The following is a 24,751-nucleotide window of genomic DNA, read 5'->3' as shown; positions in this document are numbered from 1 at the left end:
TATCTAAATGTCCACATCAGACAGCTAAGGAATAAAAAGACCATACCCTTATTGGCCAAAAGGAGACTATTAAACTTGGTTAATGTCTCCTGTATTTCATGTGGTTACTTTCTGTGATCAAGAAACTTAAAGATAATGTTCTTTTAAATTTTTGTTATCTAAATCTAATGTTTTTTAAACTTTTAAAGTGCAGTGAAACCAGATTTATCATTACTTTTTCAATTAAAATATTAAAAATACTGATCTTGGAAAGCAACAGTATCTTCTAAAAGGAGACCTTATGTTCAATTGATCAAATATTGATACTACATTATAACAGGGTTCATCTGCTTTTTCAGATACACAGATTTTTGTTCATTATGAAAATAACACAAAACACTTGAACATATTAAATCTTTTACTATATATACATATTCTTTCAACTTACAGAAAAAAAAACAAGAATCTTACCTATGTTTCTATCTGCATTAAAGCTGTTAGATCTACAAATAATTTTTTTAAAAAGAAAAGAAAAATATTACTGATTGGTAACAACATGAAAATTAACATTTAGGACCTTGATATACTGACTGGTTTTTGGTTCTATTTTTCCACTGCTGAGGATCAAATACCATTCCATTTACACATGCAAGATGAGCAGTCTATACTGAGCTATAATACCAATCCGTAAGTGCTATTTTAATATTTTTGTGTGCATGAGTATATTGCCTGCATGTAAGTATACCTGTGTTGTGCAATGCCCATGGAGGTCAGAAAAGGGCATCAGATCCCCTGAACTGGAGTCATGGACCATTGTTATCGCGGTGTGGGTGCTGGTATTCAGACCCAGGTCCTCTACAATAACCAGTGCTCTTAATCGCTGAGCCATCTCTCCGGCCCTCTTAAGTGCTATTCTAAATGGAATACTACACAAAAAAAACAACAATAAAAATCTCCCAAGTAGTAACAAAGTACTCATTACAAAATTCTTTGAATTACTTATTTGTACATGTATGAAGTAAACGCACCATACGCACACAATGCCTACGAGGGTCAGAAGAGGCTATAGGATCCTCTGAACTGGTATATGAATGGTTTAGCTATCATGTAATAGTGCCAACTGATCCAAAAGCTACCAGTGCTCCTAACTACTGAACCATCTCTCCAGCTTCCTCATTACAAAATAGTAAGTCTAATTCTACTTAAAAATAATTTACTTTCTTCTAGTATTTGCCCAAATTTATAACGAGCTATTTTTTATTCCAAAAAGTACCAATTAACAGAGACAAGTCCATTAATACCTCCGTCAACTACTTTATTTTGGAAATAATAGAAAAAAGGTCCCTATATAAACATATATTCATCACTGAATATTTAACTCTAAGGTCTTAGCTTTTACCATGCACAATTCCAGGTATCAGGATTCTAAGGATAAACTGGACACAATCCCACATTTCAAGCAATTACAATCTAAAGGAAGAAAGGCACTATCCAACAGGTAATTTACCCGGTAATTACCAAGTGATAATCATTTTAAGTGTTGTGAAGAAAAAGACATCCAATATCATGGACTTAAAAACAAAACAAAACAAAACAAAACATCAGGGTCACTTTTATCTCTTATTACATGAATAGGTACCTCTGAATTTGGAAGTTTTTAGGGTTTATTCACTGACAAAAAAAAAAAAAGCACATCTTTCATATGTGACTTTATAAAACAGTTTCAAAAGTTACTTTTAAATAAGTATAGGAATGCAAAGTAAAAATAAATACCCATTTGACCACACCACCTAATCTCTAAATTTACTTAGTTAAATGAAACATTCTCTGTAATCCCTGTATAGTCAAGAAAGGGAGGTAAATTCTTTGTACCTGGTCACTTAATATTACAGCTTCTTAGAAATCAATACTACTAAATAAATACTGGCGGAATATCAGAATCTCTTGAAATTTTAAAAAAATAAAAAATAAAAAGGAATGCTAGGGCTGGAGAGAGAGCTCAGTGGTTAGGACCACTGACCTGCTTTTGCAGCGGACCTGGGTTCAGTTCCCAGCACCCACATAGAGGGCTAGCAACTGTCCATAACTCCAGTTCCAGGGGATCCAATGCCCTCTTCTGACTTTCATGGGTACACTTACAAGCAGGCAATACACTCATAAACGTAAAATAAATAAAATATTAAAGAAAATTGAGAACTTTTATAAAAGATGCCCCAAACCAGTTAAATATCTAGTGTGACACTTAGGCATTCTTATTTTATTTTTATTTACTATTTTTATTTGATGTGTGTGAGTGTATTGCCTTCATGTATATAAGTGTGCCCATGCCATACAATGCCCATGGAAGTCAGAAGGCATCAGATCCCCTGAAAGCGGAGTTATGGACAGTTGGCTAGCCACTGTGTGGGTGCTGGGAACCGAATCCGAGTCCTCTGCAAGAATAGCTAGTGCTCTTAACCACTGAGCCATCTCTCCAGCCCCTAACAGTTCTCAGTATTTCAGAGAGTTAAATGTACAGATTTTCTGTTTGAGTGGAAACAAGGTCTCTTAACATAGCAAAGACAGTTTCAAATGTGCCACACAGACAAGCAGACCTCAATTTCCCAAGTGCTGAGAGTGAATACAGGGATAGACCACAACACCCAGTTACAATTCTACTTTTAAAAACTGCATTTATTGCCAGGCGTGGTAGTGTACACCTTTAATCCCAGCACTCTGGGAAGCAGAGGCACGGATCTCTGTGAGTTCGAGGCCAGTCTGGTCTACATAGTGAGTTCCAGGTCAGCTGGGGCTACAGGGAGGCCATCTCAAAAAGACCAAAAACAAAAACACAAAAAACAAACCCCGCATTTATTGGAGCTAGAGATGGCTCAGTGTTTAAAAGCGCTGGCTGCTCTTGCAGAAGACCCAGACTCTGTTCCAGCAGCCACATGGGGGCTAACAAACATCTGTAATACCAGTTTCAAGATTATCTGACACCCTCTTTTGACCTCTCATGGGCACTGCACTTACCTATATGCAGGCAAAACACTGCATTTATTAAACTATCCACACCCACAATATCAGTAAGAAAAGCAACTTAGCTGGGTAAATTTAAGCAAATTTTATGGTCTCTCCTTCACAATGACCTATTAGAAAGTATCAAAAACACTAAAACATCTAGTTGTTATCAAAAAATGTTGGAAGAGGGCAGTGGTAGTCTCTGTGCCATTACTCTGAATAGTGTGTAAAACTTGTCTTACCTCAATGAAGATAAAAACTTCGGAGACTGTATATCATCTTTGTAAGTAAAAGACACAACTGCATATGGACAAACATGCCTTGGTCTTCGCCTTAGTTCATCAAAGCCATACTCATAGAAATAATACTAAAATAAGAAAATAAAAAATTCATTTTTAAATAGGCAAGTAGTAGAGGAGAATATACTGATTACAAAAATAACACCAAGTACTTTTGACAGAGATCTCTCTGAGTTCTAAGCCAGGATAGTCTACATATCAAGTTCCAGGCCAGCTGGGGCTACATAGTGAGACCCTGTCTCCAAAACAAAAACAACAAAATGAGAAGCTGGACAGACAGTTCAGCATATAAGAGCATTAGCTAATCTTGCAGATAGGGTTCATTCCCAGCATCTATATGCCAGCTAACATCCATCAACTATTCGTAACTCCAGTTCCACCAAATCCTATGTCCTCTTCTAGTCTCACAAGCATTGAACACACATGGTATACTTACATATGTGTAGGCAAAGAACACATACACAAGAAAAACAAATTAATTAAAAAAAATAAAGAAAAATTGCGGCTGGAGAGATGGCGCAACAGTTAAGAACACTGAATGTTCTTGCAGAAGACCTGGGTTCCAATCCCAGCATCCACATGGCAGCTAACAGCTGTTCGTAACTCCAGTCCCAGGGGATCCAACAGCCTCTTCTGACTTCTGCAGGCATTGCACGACACAGGTGCACTTACCTACATGCAGGCAATACACGCATACACATTTTTTTAAAAAAAAAAATTTTATATATATAAAGGAAAATTTAAAACTGTATTTTTATTGTTTACTTATTTTTATTTTATGTGTATGAATGTATTGTCTGCATGTATGTAACTGTACTCGTGTCAAGCAATGCCCAAGGAAGAGAGAAGAGGGCATCAGATTCTCTGGACTGGAATTAAGGAGTTAGCTGCCATGTGGGAGCTGGGAATCGAACCCAGGTTCTCTGCAAGAGCAGTCAGTGCTGTTAACCACTGACCATCTCTCTAGGCCCCAAAACTGTATTTTTAAAAGGAAAATATGTATTTTTCTATATATCTTATAAGGCTTAAAGATTAACTTTGCATTCTTTTAAATCTAAGATACTCAAGGAGCTTGAATTTTACTTTGAAAAATGAGTGGTATTGTATTCACCAAAAGGATTTTTCTAAGGTCTCAAAAGGCACAGCACAGATTTCACAATTAGGTAGAACTGGAGAGAAGGCTCATCTGTTAAAAGCACTTACTGCACCATCATGAGGACCAGAGGTTGGATCCTAGTACCCACAAAACAAGCCAGAGAGGCATTTTGAAAATGTCCGTAACTTCAACTTGAAGATATTTGATACCCTTTTCTGGCCTTCACTTGTGCATAGGTGCATGTACTCCTATAGACATAAAAATATAAATCTTTAACATTAAAAGGACCCAAGTACGTACCTGAGTAAGCTCATAGGCTCTGTAAGCCAAAAGGGATGTAATTCTACTGGCATTCTTTGACACATGGCATTCATGCTTTGGTGTAGGATCCAAAGCATTTCTATTTAGCATAGGTTCCAAGCTTTTTACACTCACAGTGTCATATATACTTTTGATTTTACCCTAAGATAAAGAAAACATTTTGTGTCCATTTAAACACTATTTTTTTTTAAATATACAGAACATAACAAGTAAAGAGAAATTCTATCCACGACACTCCTATTTACATTACCAATACATTCCTCTCTTCATTCTTTCCTTTGGAAAACAGTTTGTATGATTAGCTAAGATCAAAGATGGCAAATAAGGGCCAGCAAGATGGTTCAGCAAGTAAAAGTGCTTGCCACCAAGCCTGATAATCTGAGTTCAATTTCTGGGACCCACATGGTGGAATGAGAGAATGAACTCCTGAAAATTGTTTTCTGACTTCCATGCTGTAGCACATGTGCCCACACATATACAAACCAAATAAACTTAATTTTTTTTTAAAGTTAGAAAATAAACCAATTTTTCTCTGAATGTAAAGTATGCTCTCTATATTCTACCAATTGTAGACGTTTAATCAAACTCCTAAAGACTTGGCATCAGTTAAAATTAAAATCCAAATTAAATATTGTCTTTGATATGTGCACATAAAAGTTGAAATTACCTTCATTATTTTAAAAATAACAACATCGCCCACTGCTCCAGCTTCCAAAGGATTAGCCTGTAACAAATCTGCATACCTAGAAAGATAGATACCTAATAGAGAGAAAGATAATTTCAATTTGAACAAGTAGGTTTGAATATACAAAAAAAATCCAAATATTTATCATCAATAATAAGAGATAGGAAGTATGACAATTTTAAAAAGCAGTAGACAGCAGAAATAGTGGATATTTAACCTGACAGCAGAGATATTGGATATTTAACCTAAGTAAAACATAAAATTAATATTTTCAAAATCATTTGGACTAGAATAAAACACATAACCTTTGATCAATTAGAAGTATGCAAAATAAAAAACAAAACAAAAAAAGTGTTACACTTCAGAACCTAAGACCAGTCTCCTTTTCCAAAGCATAAAGAGTGAATTATGACTACATCAAAATTGCATGAGGTATTTTTAAATGGCAACTTTAATGGTAGGTAGGTAAAAATGAAAAACAAAAAAAACATTACCCATGGAAGGACTGCCAAGAATAGTTATTTTGGACTGGCCCACCTGCAATCCTTTTTCACATATGCTTTGAACCTAAGTAAACAAAACACTTCAATTTGAAATCATAGTAAGTAAAAGCAATTTGCAAATTTATTTTAAATAAAATGTAATCTTTCAAGCTATACATATACTACGTTATAGAAGTTTCAGTTAATGACTAAGTATCAATGTGGAACTGGCTTAAACTTCCAAGATAATCTTATCAGAAGTTCATCTTATTTATACTACCTGTGCCTCTCACAAATATGATCACCCATTTATAGAGCAAATTAAGACCAGCAAATATTTAAAGAGAAAGTTAACATCACCCTATTTTTTTTTCGGTCTTTTTGAGACAGGGTCTCCCTGTAGTGGGGCTGGCCTGGAACTATGTAGACCAGTCTGTCCTTGAACTCACAGAGATCTGCCTGCCTCTGCCTCCTGACACCTGGGATCCAAGGTGTATGCCACCACACCCAGCTACCATCACCACTTTTAATTAAAATGGGGAAAATGGCTAGAAGAATACATAAAACATATTATATAAGACAATCGTGTTTTCATAAAGGGAAATGCTTTATCAAGCATATTCTAGAGGGAAGAAAATATAACTGGTCAGAAAAACAACCTGAAAAAGAAATTATAAAATAATTTCAAATTGCTCCTCAAATAATTTCCTCTATTTGTGATTTTTTTAAAAATGGAGGCGGAGGGGAACTGGAGAAATAGCTCAGCAGTTAAGAACACTGGCTGCTCTTGCAGAAGACCCAGGTTCAATTCCTAGCATCCACATGGTGGCTAACAACCATCCGTAACTCCAGTTCCGGGGTATCCAAAACTCTCTTCTGCCCTCTGCAAGCACTGCACAACATGGGTTCAGTTACATACATGCAGGCAATACACTCATACACATAAATAAGTTAAGTTATAGTGTATGCTTGTAATCTCAGGTGGCTAGCAGAAAGATGCCCTAAGTTCAAGGCCAACCTAGTCTACATAGCAAAACCTTGTGTAGGCAACCAGGGCTACACAGTCAGACTTTAGCTCAAATAAATAAACAAACAAACTACACAGACTTTAGCTCAAATAAATAAAGTAAATAAATAAAATAAATAAAATAAAGTAAAAACGAGGGCCATTTGGTAGAAGCACCTGCCACCAAGCATGACAACCCAAGCTCAATCTCCAGGACCCACGGGGGGGCTGACTCCTAAAATTTGTCCTCTGACCTCAGAGCACACACACTCACCCATATAAACTAATAAAAACAGAAAGTTACCTTATCCTTATCAAATGCAGTTAAATAATTGTGAAATTAATGACTTAGAAAGGAAACGATTCTGATTCTCACCTGATATCGATCAACCATGAGAAATGCATAGGATTCTGAAAGTTCCTTATCTAAACGACCATCAAACTTCAGTTCTCTTCTCTTTTCTGTAAACTAAATGAAATCAAATCTATAACTACTTAACATATGATTTTCACTCAATTTATGAGTTAAAGAATTTTTCCAAGAAATTCCAAGCCTACGAAAATAGAAATCTTTCTTTCCCTATGCCTTCTGCTGTTCAATTTTCAATTTTATTTCTCCCTGTTTTAATTCCCTATATATTGTATTTTAGCTGAATCTCTATTTAAAATTCTATCATCTCCCCAATTCCCTCAAATAGAAATTCATGATACTGCTATCTTTGTATCTTTCATTTAACATAGTGCATTGCATATGCTAGGTGATTTAATGTCTATTTAAGCCAGACATGGTGGCAAACACCTGTAATGCAAACTCCAGAGCCTACAGCAGGAAAATCTCCTGAATATATAGGGCAGCTTATGCTACAGAATGAGACCCTGCCTCAAAAACAAAAAGATCTGTTGAATGACCAACTATGAACTCTGTCATAACAGGGAGGAAAATGTTCTACTCTGTTCAAGTAATCTAAACTGCTGGGGGGGGGGTTAATTTTTTTTGTTTGTTTGTTTTTATTTTATGTGTATGCATGTATTGCCTGCATGTAGGTAAGTGCACCTGTGTCGTGCAATGCCTGCAGAGGTCAGAAGAGGCTGTCAGATCCCCTGGGACTGGAGTTATAGACAGTTCTTAGCTGCGACGTGGGTGCTGGGATTCGAACCCAGGTGTTCTGCAAGAACAACTAGTATTCTTAGCCGCTGAGCCATCTCTCCAGCCCCTATTTTTTTTTTTTTTTTTTTTGGTCTTTTTGAGACAGGGTCTCCCTTAGCCCCAGCTGGCTTGGAACTCATCTTTGTAGACACCAGGCTGGCCTTGAACTCACAGAGATTCACCTGCTTTTGCCTTCTAAGTGCTAGGATTAAAGGTAGGCACCACCTCGCTTGGCTGGATTTACTTTTAGATTCAAACAAATATCTATTCAAACTGCAGATTATCTAACATTTTACATTAGTAATCTAAACTGCTGGCCTACTTTCGGAGTCAAGCAAATATCCATAAACTGTAGAATAGCTAACATTTTATATTAGTATTCAGGCCAGCTCTTCAAACATACAACTTCAAATGAAATTTTCATATAAAATTAACAAGGAATTTCTAGCATACCATGAAACCATATCAAACCACCAAAAATTTTATTTTCTCTAGGAACTGATAACATTAATGTCTCTTAATTTATTTTTTTTAGTATTTTATTATTTTTATTATTTTATGTGTATGGTTGCCTGCATGTGTGTGAGTGCACCCTTGTCATGCAATGCCACAGGGGTCAGAAGAAGGCTTCAGATTCCCCTGGAACTAGAGTTCCAGGACCTCTGCAAGAGCAGTCAGTGCTCTTAACCAATGACCAAATCTCCAGCTCCATGTCTCTTAATTTATATAAACTTATAAATAGTTCACATCCACTAAAAATAAATCCATGTCAAATATTTCTAAAATTCCAAGTGTTATCTCAGAATTACACATGCTGGCTTTTCCTATATTACATTCAAAGAATATTGAAGTAGAATTTTCACTAGTATTAACAATCCAGCCAAGTAATTTTATAAAAAATGATCACGCCAGGTGTGGTAGCGCACACCTTTAATCCCAGCACTCGGGAGGCAGAGGCAGGCAGATCTCTGTGAGTTCAAGGCCAGCCTAGTCTACATAGTGAGTTCCACGCCAGCTGGGGCTACAGGGAAACTCTCAAAAAGACCCAAAAAAAAAAAAAAAAATCATATCCTAATAAATCACACATACTTCATTTCCTAATCTTCTAATTTAGGTATGTGCAAAACACAGGAAAAAACTTTACTGTGAATTTATAATTAGGTAGTCCTCATTAAGCTACATGCTTAACGACTTAAGTGTCAAAATTTTACATAACTACACATTATTGAGAAAACATGAACACAGTACTATAGCAATAACGTTTAGGAAAAAGAGATACATTTAGGGGTGGAGATATACCTCAGGAGTAGTGTACTTACTTAGTAGCATGTGTGTTCATCTGGGTTCAATCCCCAGTCCTCAAAAGAAAAGACACCATCCTTAAACATCACACTTTGCTAGGTTGGCTTAAAGGACTTCCCCCTCCAAGCTGTTAATTTGTTCTAAAAATATTACAAAAAATACAACTTAAATCATACCTCCTTTTCCAAAAGGTCATTGTGTATCAAGCAAGCTCGTCTGTAGTTAAAATTTGCTACGGAGGATGGTTCAAGGTAAGATGAATGAAGAATATTTAAAACATCTTCAAATTCTCGAGAGCCTGGAGTCAATGGCTGGAAAAGTGCTAAAAATTAAAAAAAAAAAAAAGTTAACTGTAAGATCATTCTATCATAAATGTATGTTTTCCTATATTTGGAGTTTTTAAATCTAACTTAAAAATGAACAAAAGGCATCAAAGGCTACTTTGGGACATGCAAAAGATACCTATTAAAACTCACTGAAGACACATGTGGTGGCACATGCCTTTAATTCCAAGATTCAAGAAGCAAAGGTAAATGCAGGTGGATCTCTGTGAGACAGAGGCCAGCCTGGTCTACATAGTGAGTTCCAGGCCAGGTGGAGCTACAGGGAGACCCTGTCTTAAAATACAAAAAAAATGGGCTGGCCAGGCGTGGTGGCGCACGCCCTTAATCCCAGCACTTGGGAGGCAGAGGCAGGAGGATCTTTGTGAGTTTGAGGCCAGCCTGGTCCTATGAACACACACACACACACACACACACACACACACACACACACACACACACACCCCACAAAAAAAAAAAAAAAAAAAAAAAACACACAGGGGCTGGAGAGATGGCCTGAGGTTAAGCGCACTGACTGCTCTTGCAGAGGACCCAGATTCAATTCCCATCATCCACATGGCGGCCATGAACCATTCTTCTGACCTTGTTCTTGCAGAGGACCCTGGTACGATTCCCAGCATCCACATGGTGGCTATGAACTGCCCTTAACTCCAGTTCCAGGGGAATCTGATGCCCTCTTCTGACTTCCGCAGCATAGCATGATATGGGTGCACTCACATACATGCAGGCAATACACTCATACACATAAAATAAAAATAATAAATAAAATATTTTTAAAAAATACAAAAAACAAAAGAAAAAGAAAGAAACCTATACATGTAACCAACTTGTCTCGATTCCTATTCTGTTATACAGAAAACATGTTTAAGACTTTGGTAGCTCAGAAAACTAAACAATTACACCATAAACAAAATATTTTAGAAATCCAGCATGGTGGCTCATGCTTGTAATCTCAATACTTGGACAGCAGAGGCAGGAGAATTCTTGTAAGTTTAAGAACAGTCTGGTCTACAAAGCGAAGTCCAGGTCAGCCTGTATCCAAAAAAAGCAAAAAAGCATATTCTCTCTCATAGCTGGATGCTAGCTTTAAATCTTAGATGCAAATTGAAAATCCAGACAGATCAAGAACCTAATAAATGCTCATTGGGGGAGGCCTTCCTGGGAGGGCTGGCAGAATGTAGTGACAAAGGGGAAAAGGGGAACATTAAGAGTAAGAAGAGTTAAATGGGGTGGGGACTGAGAGGACAGGGCAAGATGGGAGTATGGGGAGGGATAAGTAACGTTAAAGGCCTTTAGAAAAAGCCATATGGATGGGGCTGGAAAGATGGCTCAATGGTTAAGACTCGGGTTCAAATCCCAGCACCCACATGGCAGCTAACAACTGTCCATAACTCCAGTCCCAGGGGATCCGACAGCCTCTTCTGACCTCTGCAGGTATTGCATGACATGGGTGCGCTTACCTACATGCAGGCAATACATGCATACACATAAAATTAAAATAAAATTTAAAAAATAAAAGAAAAAGTCATATGGAAATCTACAACAGAAGCTTCTTATATTTAAAAAAAAAAAAAAAAAAAAAACCCTTAATGCTAAAGGACTCTCTTCTAGAGGCTGTGGCTCAAAGGTACCATGGACCCTCAAACAGTATTGGTCATTACGCCTGCTCTTGGTGGCCCACCAGAACTTCCAAAGACTCTATTGCTGAAGACACTACATACATGAGCTATAGAACAAACAAGGAGAAATCAAGCTGGTGATGACTTCAGAGCCTCATCTCTATTGGCTATGTGTTCATAGTGCTGGAAGGTGCTGGGCACGCTACCCGAAGGAAAAAATAATCATCACCTTTACCTAGCTGTGAATCCTGTGAACTACAAATGGATTGGCAAGATACTGGTGCAATGGTGGCAGAAGTATTATGTGAGCAACCAAACACCCTCTAATTGGATTTAAGGTTGGCTTCATAGAAGGAGCCCATACCTGACACTGATATCAGGCTTAGGAACCTGAGGCTAGACAGGTCATGGGACATATAGGACAGCCTAATACTAGTTCTCTACTAAACAGTTATTATTATTAACCTTACTCCTAATGACATTGTTATACCCATAGATACATGCATCTCTCAACTCTCACCAAGGAAGTTTCCTTATGTAGCAGATGATGATTAACACAGAAACCCACAACTGGTCAATGTGCAGAGAACAAGAGGCTGCAGAATGCTTATCCCCTAATAGGACACTTATATCAAGGCTCAGGGATCATTATTGAGGAGGGAGCAAAAAGAGTTCCTTGTGGATGACCACAAGGAAAGAGTTTTACAGATATAGCTGGTCATTTACTCATATGAACTCACAGCAAAGGTGACAGCATGTTTAAGTTCCATGCAAGCTCAAACTAGACAAAATCCAAGCACAGATAGGGGGTAGTAGGTAAGAAACCCCAACCCAATCTAAGGAAATTTTGGCAACCAGGCTACTGGAAGGTGGAGAGACCATCTCTTTCAAGGATGGGACTCTTGATAGGTTAACCATGTTACAATAGATGGAGTACATTGTACACTGTACACTACTGTACACTGAAGGACATTTTGGGGACACAAATTAGACTCTACAGGTCTTATGTATATTTGTGTATATGTATACATGTATACATACATAAGTATATATATTAGGGTACATTAAATTGGGAGGGGGCAATAAGGGGAGGTGTGACTATGGGAGGGGCTCTAAATACTATCTAATTATATTGTATGAAAATCTCAAAAATTCAATTAAAAGCAAAAAAGCAGCAAAATATTCTAGTCAATGTGCCTATAAAATAAAATGGCTCTTTCCCTTTAGTAATATTGAATATGCTACACTGAAATAGCTTTATTATCAATATAAAGTAGAACATTTCACTACCAAATATTAAAATGCAATACTCTGAGCCAAACCAAGCAGCATAAGCCTCTAATCCCAGCTACACAGGAGGCTAAGGCAGGAGTGCCCAGTGTTTAAGGTCTATCTGAGCTACAGAGCAAGTTCCAGGATGGCATGGAAGAGAGTAAAGAGAGGACTGGTGACATACCTCAGTGGTAGAACACCTGCCTGGGTTCTTTCAAATCCTAGATGCAATCCTCAGTAATGAAAAAAAAAAAAAGTTGTAGGGTTTTGGAGCAAAAATTGAATACCATACTTGCTACTCACTGGCTTTCTGGAAGATGCTATGTAACTTAAGCAACAGCATAGTTCTCTCATTGCAAAATGGAAAACTCCAGGGCTGGAGAGATGGCTCAGCAGTAAAGAGCACTGGCTGCTCTTACAGAGGATCCAGGTTTGATTACCAGCATCCATACGGTTGGTGGCTAATAATTATGCATTAACTCCACTTCCTGGGGATCGGATGCCCTCTTCTGGCCTCTGCAGGCAATGCATGCACACAGTGTACTTACATATATGCAGGCAAAACACTCGCACATATAAAACTTAAAAATTGGAAACTCCAGTTCTCTTAATGACCATTATATTCCACATGTCATACGTAAGACAATATACAGAAAAAAGTGCTAAGCAAACAAAGCAACTGGTGAAAACTTAAGACAATTAAGCTTTTTTTTTTTTGGTCTTTTTGAGACAGTCTCCCTGTAGCCCCAGCTGTTCTAGAACTCACTATGTAGACCAGGCTAGCCTTGAACTCACAGAGATCCACCTGCCTCTGCCTCCCAAGTGCTGGGATTAAAGGCATGCACCACCATGCCGGGCCACTTTTTTTTTTTTTAATTTTATTATTTTTATTTTATGTGTATGTGTGCATTGCCTGCATGTAGGTAAGTGCACCCGCGTTGTACAATGCCTGCAGAGGACAGAAGAGGCTGTTGGATTGCCTGGAACTGGAGTTACGGACAGCTGTTAGCTGCCATGTGGGTACTGGGATTCGAACCTGGGTCCTCTGCAAGAACAACCAGTGTTCTTAACCGCTGAGCCATCTCTCCAGCCTCGACAATTAATTTTTTTATTCTTTGTGTCCTCACTGTTCTACAGAATCCCACTTTATTTTCTTCCATCTTTGAGACAGGGTCTTACTGTGTGTACCTGAGGCTAACCTCAAACTCAAAATCTTGCTTCAGGCTCCCAAGTGCTAGAACAGACACGTGCCACCACAATTTCAATTTGGTTCAACCTGGGGGATGGCACACAGACACAGACATGCCAAAGTTAGAGAACAATTTTCAGGAACCGCTTCTCTCCTTCCACTGCGGTATCTGAGGATTTGTACTCAGGTGCTCAGGCTTGCATACCAAGTGTAACCACTGAGCCAAACTTTTAAAACACTAAATCAACTGGGGCTAAAGAGATGGCACAGCAGTTAGGAGCACTTCCTGCTCTTCCAGAGGAAGTGCAAGTTAGATCCCCAGCATCCATTTCAGGTGGTTCACAATTTCCTGTTATTCTAGCTTCAGGGGGTATCTGAGGCCTCTGGCCTGGAGACACCTGCACTCACATGTTCATACCCACATAATTAAAAATGAAATCCTCCCCCTAAAAAACACTAAATCAACTATCTAGTGTGGTCTAATAACCTCAACAAGTCTCTTTTTTTTTTTTGGTCTTTTTGAGACAGGGTCTCCCTGTAGCCCCAGCTAGCCCTGGAACCCAATTCATAGACCAGGCTGGCCTTGAACTCAAGAGATAAACCTGCCTCTGCTGAGATTAAAGGTGTGTATTACCACACCCTGCCTAACCTCAACAATTCTTATAAAAATATTTTTATAAAAATTTATTTTTGTCTTCAAAAACTAAATCACTATAAAAGCATGGATCACATGCTTAAGTCAATGAATATGTTACACTCAAGCCATTATACCAACATCAAGATGGCTTAGGACAGAAACAGGACCACATGGCCCACTTGCTACAGTTCCAACCCAGCAGACACTGTTGATAGTAGGGTGTTATGTCTGGTTTGAATAAAGAAGAGATTTAGTATTTAGATTCAGGTGCATACAGTAGGAAATTCACTTCCTAATTAAATTCAACTAAAAAGTAGTCACTGTATCACAACTAAACTAGAACACTGAGTTACAAAACTCAGGAGGACTGGCAGACAGAACAAATGTTCTCTACAGTACCCAGCACAGCTTTTGGAGCAAAAATTAAATACCATACTTGCTACTCACTGGCTTTTGTTCTCACAGAAGCCACAAGACAATTCTATATTGTACAGACATAATCTTCAACTACCAACATGATAGTCATCTTAAAATCCAATGCTTAGGAGTGTCATTTTAAATTAAGATTTAGTGGTAAAGCACTTCCCCTAGCACGCACAAAGCTCTAGGTTCAATTCCCAGCAGTGCAAAAAAATAAAAAAAATAAAAAGGCAGAGCAGGGTCTTGCTAGCTGGGCATGGCGGTACACACTTATAATCCCAACATTCAAGAGGCTGAGGCAGGATTAATCTAAGGTCAAAGCCACCCTAGGCTTTGGGATAACACTGAGGCCCTGGCTCAAAACAAACTCACAATAAAGATTCATTCGCAAATATATGAAACAAAAAAAGCACAGAGAAATAAATCATCTCAATTTAAATTTTTGTGGAAATGTAGACTAATTCAACATTTTTTTTTTAGTCTTTTTGAGACAGGGTCTCCCTGTAGCCCCAGCTGTCCTGGAACTTACTACGTAGACCAGGCTGGCTTTGAACTCACAGAGATCCGCCTGCCTCTGCCTCCCGAGTGCTAGGACTAAAGGCGTGTGCTACCACGCCCGGCTAATTCAACATTTTTATGTCAAATATCTCCTAAAATCTACATAGAAGTTATTTTCCTTGGCTAAGTTGCCAACACTATTTCCACCAATCTAATCATGAGCAAAAAAAAGTCAATCTAGGGGGCTGGAGAGATGGCTGAGCAGTGGAGAGCACTGACTGCTCTTGCAGAGGACCCAGGTTAGGTTAGATTTCCAACATCTACATGGTAGCTAACAATAATTCTAGCTCCAGGGGATCCAATGACCTCTGTGGGCACTGCACAATATGGGTGCACTTATATATACACACACACACACAGAGGCAATACACTGATACACATAAAATAAAAATAATTATTTAAAAAGTCAGTCAAATGTGGGCCGTGTGTGGTGGCACACACCTTTAGTCCCAGCTCTTAGGAGGCAGAGGCTGGTGGATCTCTGTGAGTTCAAGGCCAGCCTGGTCTACACAGTGAGTTCCAGGCCAGCTGGTGCTACAGGAGACCCTGTCTCAAGAAGACCAAAAAAAAAGTCAACCAAATGTGAATTTGCATAAATTAACAAATTTTCCTCAAAAAGTAATGTTTCCAATTTGTTCTAAAGCAATATTCTATACAGGTATGCCAAGCATGTCCAAAATGACTACCAGTAGGAAAAAAAAAAAATCTTGCAAATGGAAAAGAAATAACTGCATCATTTCAAATGGATTCACTAGTTAGATGACAATTATCATTTCCTTCATCTTCCAACAATCACTAATTAAATAAAATAATTATACTCTATTGTTAAAGATTTCAAAACCTTGCAGAGGACCCGGGTTCAATTCCCAGCACCCACATGGCAGCAACGAATGATCCTTAACTCCAGTTCCAGGGGAATCTGAAGCCCTCTTCTGACCTCCACAGCATTGCACTTGACACAGGTGCACTCACACACATGATGCAATACACTCATACACACAAAATATCTGGAGATGGAGGCTGAAATCAAGGCCAGCTGGGGCTACAGGAAGACCCTGTTCTCAAAAATACCAAAAAAAAAAAAAAAAAAAAAAGTTAATAAAGTTAATAGAAGCAATTTAAGTTATTTCACACATCAAGAAAAAAAATTGCCTAAATCCCACTAAAACCATGTCAGAAAGATAACTGAGCTGATTGCTTATCAAAGTTTCTCTATTGACAAACTGATATCTTATGAGACCAAAGAACACACATCTAGAAGGAATCTGGAGATAATTCAGATGTGGAAACTGATAGTATTACAAAATCACAACTACAGCCAGGTGTGGTGGCGCCTAACTGTAATCCCAGCACTCAGAGGCTGAGGTAGGATGGTAGCAAGTTTGAGACCAATCTGAGGTACAAGGAGTTCAAGGTCAGTCTCGCCTTTATCGTGACACCAGGTCTCAAAAAGCAAGGGAGGAAAAAAAAAAATCAGAATTAGAATTCAAGTCTCTTGATTGCCAGTTATATTCTCTCTCTCACGCACGCGCATGCACAGTTTAGGCCAGGTATGCAGTACATACCTATAATCATAGCACAAGTCAGGCTGACGCAGAAGGACTGAGTTTATGGCCAATCTAGGCTACACATTGAGACCGTGTCTCAAAAACACAACAAAACCCTACTAGAGATAAACAGTCAAGAATTAAGTTTACAGCTGGGCCTGGTAGCACAGGCCTATAACCTTAGCTATTCAGAATGCTAAAGTAGGATGACCCCAACTTCCAGGTCAGCTTCGGATACAGAGTGATTTCAGGACCAGTTTGGACAACTTAGTGAGACCAAGTCTCAAAATGAAACATAAAGGCTGGTGACAGAAGTCAGTGGTTGAATGCTTGCCAAACATGCACAAGGTCCTGGGTTCAATCCTTAGTACCAAGCACAAAAAAGAACTCATGTTCGGGACTGGAAAGATGGCTCAGCGGTTAAGAACACTGTTCTTGCAGAAGACCCATGTTTGAATCCCAGCACCTACTTGGCAGCTAACAACTGTGTAAAACTCCAGTTCCAGGCAATCCAACAGCCTCTTCTGTCCTCTGCAGGCATTGTACACATGGGTACACTTACCTACACACAGGCAATACACACATACACATAAAATTAAAAAATATATATATAAAAAATATTTTAAAAAGAATGTTTTAAGCAGTTAATGGACACAAAACCTAGGTCACAACATCAGTAGCTTTTGTTCCTTAATCAAAAGGACATACTTTTGCAGGCCTGGTACCACATGCCTTTAACCCTACCACTGGAGAGGCAGAGGCAGATGGATCACTGTGAGATTGAGGTCAAGCTGGTCTACACTGTTCCAGGCCAGCTGGCACTACAAGGGTGACCCTATCTCAAAAAGACAAAATACATACATGCATAATGAAAATTTTAAAGACACTTTTGTCCATTAACTTTACCTACTTATTTTGTGCTAGTTCAGATCTTCTTGTATGTACATATATGGATAGTAAGAATTATAGTTTTCTGATTTAAATTTAACTAGTTCACAGATGGGGCTGCGCTATATCTCAGTAGTAGAGCACTTGCCCAGTATGCATGAAGCCATGGATTCCATTCCTGGCCTCACAAGTATAAACCCAAAAAAGGGACACAAGCTGTATGTGGTGGCATATGCCTATAATCTCAGCATTTCGGAGGCTGAGGCAGGAGCATCAAAAGTTCAAGGCCAGCCCACAGAACAATGTTACCGTGAGCTTTCGCCAGAGCAGCTTTGTTTTGCAGTGGGTGGCTTCAGCGACTGATAAGCAAAGTACTGAAGATAAATGAACAATGAATGCTCAGCCATAAGTGAAACATCTATTATCACTCCCTCCAAAGTTCAGCAAACACTGAGGAGTAAGGGGCAGAAGGGGGGGGTGGAATGCTGACTTCTGGACATGGCATGGTTGTACTCTTCAATTCATAAGATGATTAACTGAATAACACTGGGAAGGCCAATATCCTATCATTAAAAGAGGAAGGCCTTCTAAGGCTCCATCCCTTTCTGAAGATTTATACATAATGATTGTTGAGAGAGGAAGAGACATTGTCATCAGTGGTACAGACACTGACTGGTAAGGTGCCCATGACACCACACACACACACACACACACACACACACACACGGCAAGCTAGTTAGAAAAAGGAAAAGGATTAGCAAGAGTGGAAAGGGAACAAGAGGGAATGAATGAATCTGATAGTATGTTCATGTATGAAAATGTCATAATGAAACCCATTTTTAAGTATAATATATGCTAATAAAAAAAAAAAAAAAACCTGGAGAGGGGCAAGAGCCAGCCTGTGCTACAAAGAAGAAATTAGCAAGGCCAGCTGGTGACCAAAGGTGGTCTGTAATTCTGAGTCCACAACTGAGATCTACTGGTCCCAATTATCATCATACAATGACTATTTGTTCATAATTATTATTATTTGGGGGGTTTTTTGACCTTTTTTTTTTTCCCCCCTTTTGAGACAGGGTCTCCCTGTAGCCCCAGCTGTCCTGGAACTCAATGTGTAGACCAGGCTGGCCTTGAACTCACAGAGATCCACCTGCCTCTGCCTCTGCTTCCCAAGCCCTGAGATTACAGGCGTGTGCCACCATGCCCGGCTCTTTTTGAGATAGGGTCTCCCTGTAGCCCCAGGTGGCCTGGAACTTGCTATGTAGGCCAGGCTGGCCTGGAACTCAGAGATCAGCCAGCCTCTGCCTCCCGATTGCTGGAATTAAAGGCATGTGCCACCATACCCAGCTTGTTCACAATTACTTTTTAAAAGACTTTTCTAACTAAAAAATTACTACTTGACAATATTTTAATGTGTTTCATTTCTACATCCAACAAAGCTGAACATAATGGAGAATTAGTAATTAATACACTGGCAGAAATCAATGTAAGCCAATATAAATATGAAATTTCTTTTCAGGTTTACTTCTATGTATACAGATTTATTGTTTTCAAAACCCAGTCTTCCATATCCAACTACTGAAACACCATGGCTCAAAGAGACAACTGTAGAGTCAGGTACAATCTCAGCAACTGGAAAGTTGAAGAGGCAGGACCACTCTGGGCTACATGAGACCCTGTTTCAAAACAAAAGACAACTAAAAATTGTATGGGAAAAGATGGGGGCTAGGATGGAAACTTAGCTATACAGCTCTCCCAAATCCTAAACTTAAAAGTAGTTCATGGCTGGGAGTGGTGGCACACGCCTTTAAGCCCAGCACTCAGGAGGCAGAAGCAGGCGGATCTCTGTGAGTTCAAGGCCAGCCTGGTCTACATAGTAAGTTCCAGGACAGCTGGGGCTCCAGGGAGACCCTGTCTCAAAAAAGATCAAAAAAAAAAAAAGTAGTTCATGATAGTAGTTATTTTTTGAGACTTCCTTGTGCCCTATAAACATGTTCTAGAAAGTACATCATCACTGCTCCAGACCAGAACCTTGGGGAGGAAATACTTCATCAAATTCAACTATCAATTTCAATTTACTTTTTATGATATATTAGATGTAGAATACAGGATAATGATACATTTACTAGTCAATGCAATTCTCTAACTTTTAAGTGAAAGGATAGTGCCTCTTTATTCTATTGAAAACAGCCCAACCAATAAATTATTACAACCCTCCTAGCACTTGGGAGGCAGAGGCAGGTGGATCTTTGTGAGTTCCAGGACAGCTGGGGCTATGAGGAGACCCTGTCTCAAAAAGACAAAAAAACAAATAAATAAATAAACTTATTACAACCCATATCAAAACAAGTAAAATATGGGTGTTCCTCTCTTGGAACTCCTCCCACTCTTCAGAGTTCTTTCTTACCTTTCCTTAATAAACCTACAACTGTTCTGCCTTCAAAAAAAAAAGGTAAAATATGTAATATTCTAGTCAATAGAAAATATAATCTCAAGCCAGGTGCCATGGTACCAGCCTTTAATCCTAGTACTTGGGAGACAGAGGCAGGAGGATCTCTGTGAGTTCAAGACTGGCCTGGTCTATGTATCAAGTTCTAGGCCAGATGGGGCTATGGGGAGACCCTGTCTCAAAAAATACCAAAAAAATAAAAAAAAAATTATATAGTCAGGCATGGTAGTTAGTATAAGCCTGAAAATTCAACACTAAGAAGGCAGAGACAAGAGTATCCCCACTTTGAGTCTGAGACCAGCCTGGGCTACACAGGGAGATCCTGTCTCAAAAACAATAGTTGTCTCTTTGTCTGCTTCCTGACTGCAGGTGCAATGTGATCAGCTGCCAAGCTTCTGCTATGACTTTGCTGCCATGATGGTCTGTACCCTCAAACTGTGAGCCAAAATACAATCCTCTTCCCTAAATAAAAATAAATTTTACATTATTTAAAGAATACTCTTACTACACAGCTGAGTAGCTCTTAGTCTATACTTATGCTCAAACACCATCTCTACCATATCCAAGTTTAGTAACAAGTTACTTCTCAGAACTTCAGTTTTCTTATCTGTTAAATGTGAAGCCACAAAGGCTTCTTGAGATTTAGTTAATATAGTGTTCAGAACAATGCCTACAATCTCAATCTATAAGTGCCATTATGTTTGCACCAGCATTATTACTCAAATGAATGGCAGTATTTAGATGTCATGCTATTATCAAAAAAGAATTTTCTAGAGCTAGGCAAGGTAAAGTAGCACAGGCCTATAATCCCAGCACTTAGGAGACAGCATGAGGTCATAGTCGAGGTCAGCATGGACTATATAGAAAGGCCCTGTCTCACTCACTCTCTCACTCACACACACACCCCTTTCTAAGTCAACAAATTTATACCACACAGTATTTACCTCTAAATTAAAAAAAATTAACATCCTAATTTTGAATTTCACTGGAAAAAGTCAAGTAAAGGTCTATATCAGAATATGAATCCAACAATAATTTTGATACTGAAAAATTCAAGACCTATCTACAAAAAAGTCTCATATTCCAGGTATGAGACCAAGCCAAATCCTAAACATACTGACACACCTTTCAAGCCTTGCAAGTGATGATGTTGACTTATGAAAGGAACAAGGCTTGCACTGTTTCTGATCAAGTTTTCTTTTTTCAAACTACTTGGTCTCCACTGCTCATTAAAAGCCTTACGTAGTGTGGAAAAATAGTTCTACACTTACCAAGTATTTTTTTGTAATTAAAACCTAACTCGTCTCAACTAAAGATAGAATTGGTGGTAGTGGGCTGGGCAAAGTCTTCAATCCCAGCACTCAGCAGACAGGCAGGCAGATTTCTGGATTCTGGCCCAGCTGGAGACCCTATCTCTAGGGGAAAAAAAAAAAACCAATGGTAGCGGAATAGTTTCTTACTTAATACTTAAAAGCTCTATATTAAATAAAGGCAAGTATGGTGGCATTTGCCTGGATTTCCAGCTACTAGGGAGGCTGAGGCAGGAGTATTTCAAGTTCAAGGCCAGGGAGGATGAGGCAGGAGTATTTCAAGTTCAAGGCCAGGGCAACATAAGAGATCCTTTCTCAAACTATTTTGGGGTTTTTTTTAGATCTATTTTGCTCACTGTTGCACTATTTGAACTGCTGCTCAGCATATATTTAGTATTAAAAATTATTCATTTTCAGTAAACATGAAAAGTCCACCACCATGTTTTAACTACAACTTCCCTTACAGAGTAATTTTTTTTTTTTCTTTTGGTCTTTTTGAGACAGGGTCTCCCTGTAGCAAAAGCTGTCCTGGAACTCACTATGTAGACCAGGCTGGCCTCGAACTCACAGAGATCCACCTGCCTCTGCCTCCCGAATGCTAGGATTAAAGGCATGCACGCCACCACACCTTACTACAGGGTAATAATTTTATCTCTAGGCAAAAATGGAAAATATAAGCATTCCTCAAGGAGTATATCAGACCCCAGGGAAAAACAGCTAGCGTTTATTTTCTAATTCCCCATTCCACTTTTAGTAGTCTCAGATGAAGTCACTTTCGAGCAACTTCTGGATTTGCCATTTAAAAAAAGACACATGCTGCTTTGCCATTATTTCAAACCAAATTCTAAGGGATTCTAAACCAACTTTCTGGACCTAACAAAATGTATTCAAACAAATAAAAATGGGTGGTTTGTCCACATGCTTAGTCACTTAAAATCTAAGACTTCAAAAGGCTTGATACAAGTTGCAAAGAAAAAGGTCACCCGCCCCCAACCCCCAGTAATAATCAGATTGTCCTTCCAAGCTATCCTCTAGCAACTGGCCACTGGGGATGGGCACCTAACTTTCTGTTTCAATTACGGTCATATACCTATACCAAAAGAATTGTCTTGCTCTACATCCTAATATTACATTAACTCATTTAAAGATATTACTAGAAACGGTCCTCAGGTTAGTGGACAAAGGTCAACGTCCTCTTTGTCAATGGCTTTGTCAACAAAACAGAAATGAACTTTCTTTTACTTCATCTCAGTTGTGCAAAGAGCTGGTTACCCATATGCTTGTGCTTCCATCAAGATTTTAAATCTTCACGGAGAGTCAAATGACAAAAAAAAAAAAAAAAAAAAGCTTCTGAAGCCATGAAAATACGAAAACACGCAGTGGGCCAAGGAGGGGTTTAAACCAAATCTAGAATATTCGAAATCACTTAATAGTCAAGAACTACTCTAACAAAAAACGGTGTTAAGTTCAACAAGGTGGCGCCAAGATTTCAAGAAGTAAGCAATTCACCTGTCTACACTGTTTCCAAAGCCTAGGAGGTCTCTTAAGATCTGACGTTCAAGACCAAGTTTCTTGGGCGCAAGCGAACTTCTTTTTTCCATAGGGAAATCACCGCCGTAAGAACCTACCTTCCCATTCTCTTAAGACAACAAATGCCATACTAAGCTGGGAGCTGCATAGACCTAGTTAATGCTTCAAAGCCTCTACATGGAAATGAGGTGTGATGGAGGTGTGCATGGACCACATCTACTAATGGAGAGCATCTCTAATCAGAGGAGACGCTGACATCGAGGCAATGTCAAGTGGACACACAGCTGAAGACTTTCCACACGGAGAGCATGTGAGCTCCTCGGAACGCCAGGGCCTTGGAGAAAGGCCCAGAATCCACGGGCACGGGCTATTTCCACCGGCACGACTTCTCAGAAGCATCCTTAGGAGGCCACATCAGCTTCTCGGCCTGGAGCGGCTGGGAAGGAGCGGCGCCAAGCACCATCTTTCCTCTCTGGGAGCCGCAGCCTGATGGACAGGCTTCCGACCCGAGCTCCGTCCAGCTTCCACGGGGAGAGGGGGAGCGCAGCGTGGTTCCACCCTTTCCTCTCGCACCAAGCGCAGCTGGGCGGCCGTGGCAGTGAGGGGAGGCGGCTGGCGCGTGCGTGCGTGTTTACGTGTCTCGGGTGGGTGTGGGAGGAGAGAGAGTCCTAATGAAAGATGGAGGGGGAGAGAGAAAGAGGGGGCGGGAGAGGGGAGGCACCACCTTTCTTTTCTCTGCTCTTCCTGGGGATCTGAAAGTTCCGCCTAACAGGCCTTTCCGGCTCTTCCACGCCTTTGGGCAGAGCGAGCCCGGCCGCTTCCGAGGCGTCCTGAGGCGGCTCGTGGCTGAGACTTTGGGAAGCCTCGGGCTCCTCCGGCCGCGCCCCGCCACCGGGCTCCGAGGTGGGGAGGCCGCCGCCGCTGCCGCCGCCATTTTGTGGGGAGGACTCAAGCTCCGGAAGCGCCGGCTTCATCTCATCGTCGCCGCCGCCGCCGCTCTCCCAGCCGGCGTCCGTCGAAGAGGCCCGGGTGTCCGCGGCGGTCGCCATCGCGCGCGGGCGTGAGGCGCTCCGGGAGGCTTCTGCCCACAGGGGCGACGGACGTGGGGGGAAGGGGCGGAGGGGCCGGACTCGCCCCGAGCTCCGCGCAGCCCACCCACCCCCTTCCCCCCCGGGACCGCGGCCCGCGCTCCCGCCGCAAAGGCACCTCTGGAACGTCAAAGCAGCTCGTAGCGCGCCGCTCACCCCAAGAGCCGCTCCCAACCAGGACAGCTCTTCAACCAGCCCCCGCCACCCAACGTGCCCGCGTCGGGGCCGGGAGGAGGCGGGGCCTCGAGGGCCTCTCCTCCAATAGGAGCGCAGAGCCCGCCTCCGCGGATGCAGATAGACCGCGCGGGGGGGCGGAGCCTCGCTGAGCAGGAGCCCGCCAAAAGGGGGATGGCAAGGCTAGGCGAGATTCTCGACGCCACGGCCGCCCGGGGCCTGCCTGGACCCCCTGCGCGTTTCTGGGCGGGGCCCAGGCGGCGCTGTGGAATCCGGAGGCTCTTCAGCAGGGTCTTCCGGGCGCTGGGCGTCGCCCCTTTGGGGGCCAGACCTCCTCCTGGACTCAACGAGATCTGTGGGCCGAAACAGGCTCGTTGCCGGGTTTGAGATTCTCTGGTGTTCCTAAATTGGG

At 40.5% G+C, this 24,751-nt stretch overlaps 1 protein-coding gene across 7 annotated transcripts in view; it reads right to left on the bottom strand.

The window, feature by feature from the left end:
- Positions 1–24,411, bottom strand: part of Tasor (transcription activation suppressor) — a 65,922-nt gene extending 41,511 nt beyond the window's left edge. For 3 of the 7 annotated variants that reach the window (XM_008849293.3, XM_017802269.2, XM_008849295.3), the window contains exons 1-8: positions 23,802–24,329; positions 9,494–9,639; positions 7,245–7,337; positions 5,875–5,947; positions 5,363–5,454; positions 4,675–4,836; positions 3,222–3,346; positions 451–482 (exon numbers count right to left, since the gene is read on the bottom strand). In XM_008849293.3, the coding sequence (XP_008847515.1) occupies positions 451–482; positions 3,222–3,346; positions 4,675–4,836; positions 5,363–5,454; positions 5,875–5,947; positions 7,245–7,337; positions 9,494–9,639; positions 23,802–24,126 (1,048 nt within the window). In that variant the 5' untranslated portion in view covers positions 24,127–24,329. Of the gene's footprint in view, positions 1–450; positions 483–3,221; positions 3,347–4,674; positions 4,837–5,362; positions 5,455–5,874; positions 5,948–7,244; positions 7,338–9,493; positions 9,640–23,056; positions 23,756–23,801 lie in introns of those variants that run through there. The other 4 variants (XM_029554177.1, XM_008849292.3, XM_008849294.3 and 1 more) reach the window with 4 other exon arrangements.
- Positions 24,412–24,751: the final 340 nt, after the last annotated feature.

This window comes from Nannospalax galili, unplaced genomic scaffold (assembly GCF_000622305.1).
Source record: "Nannospalax galili isolate Female #2095 unplaced genomic scaffold, S.galili_v1.0 scaffold505, whole genome shotgun sequence".
In the NCBI taxonomy this organism is placed as follows: domain Eukaryota; kingdom Metazoa; phylum Chordata; class Mammalia; order Rodentia; family Spalacidae; genus Nannospalax; species Nannospalax galili.
This window is presented reverse-complemented; position numbering and strand designations above follow the sequence as displayed.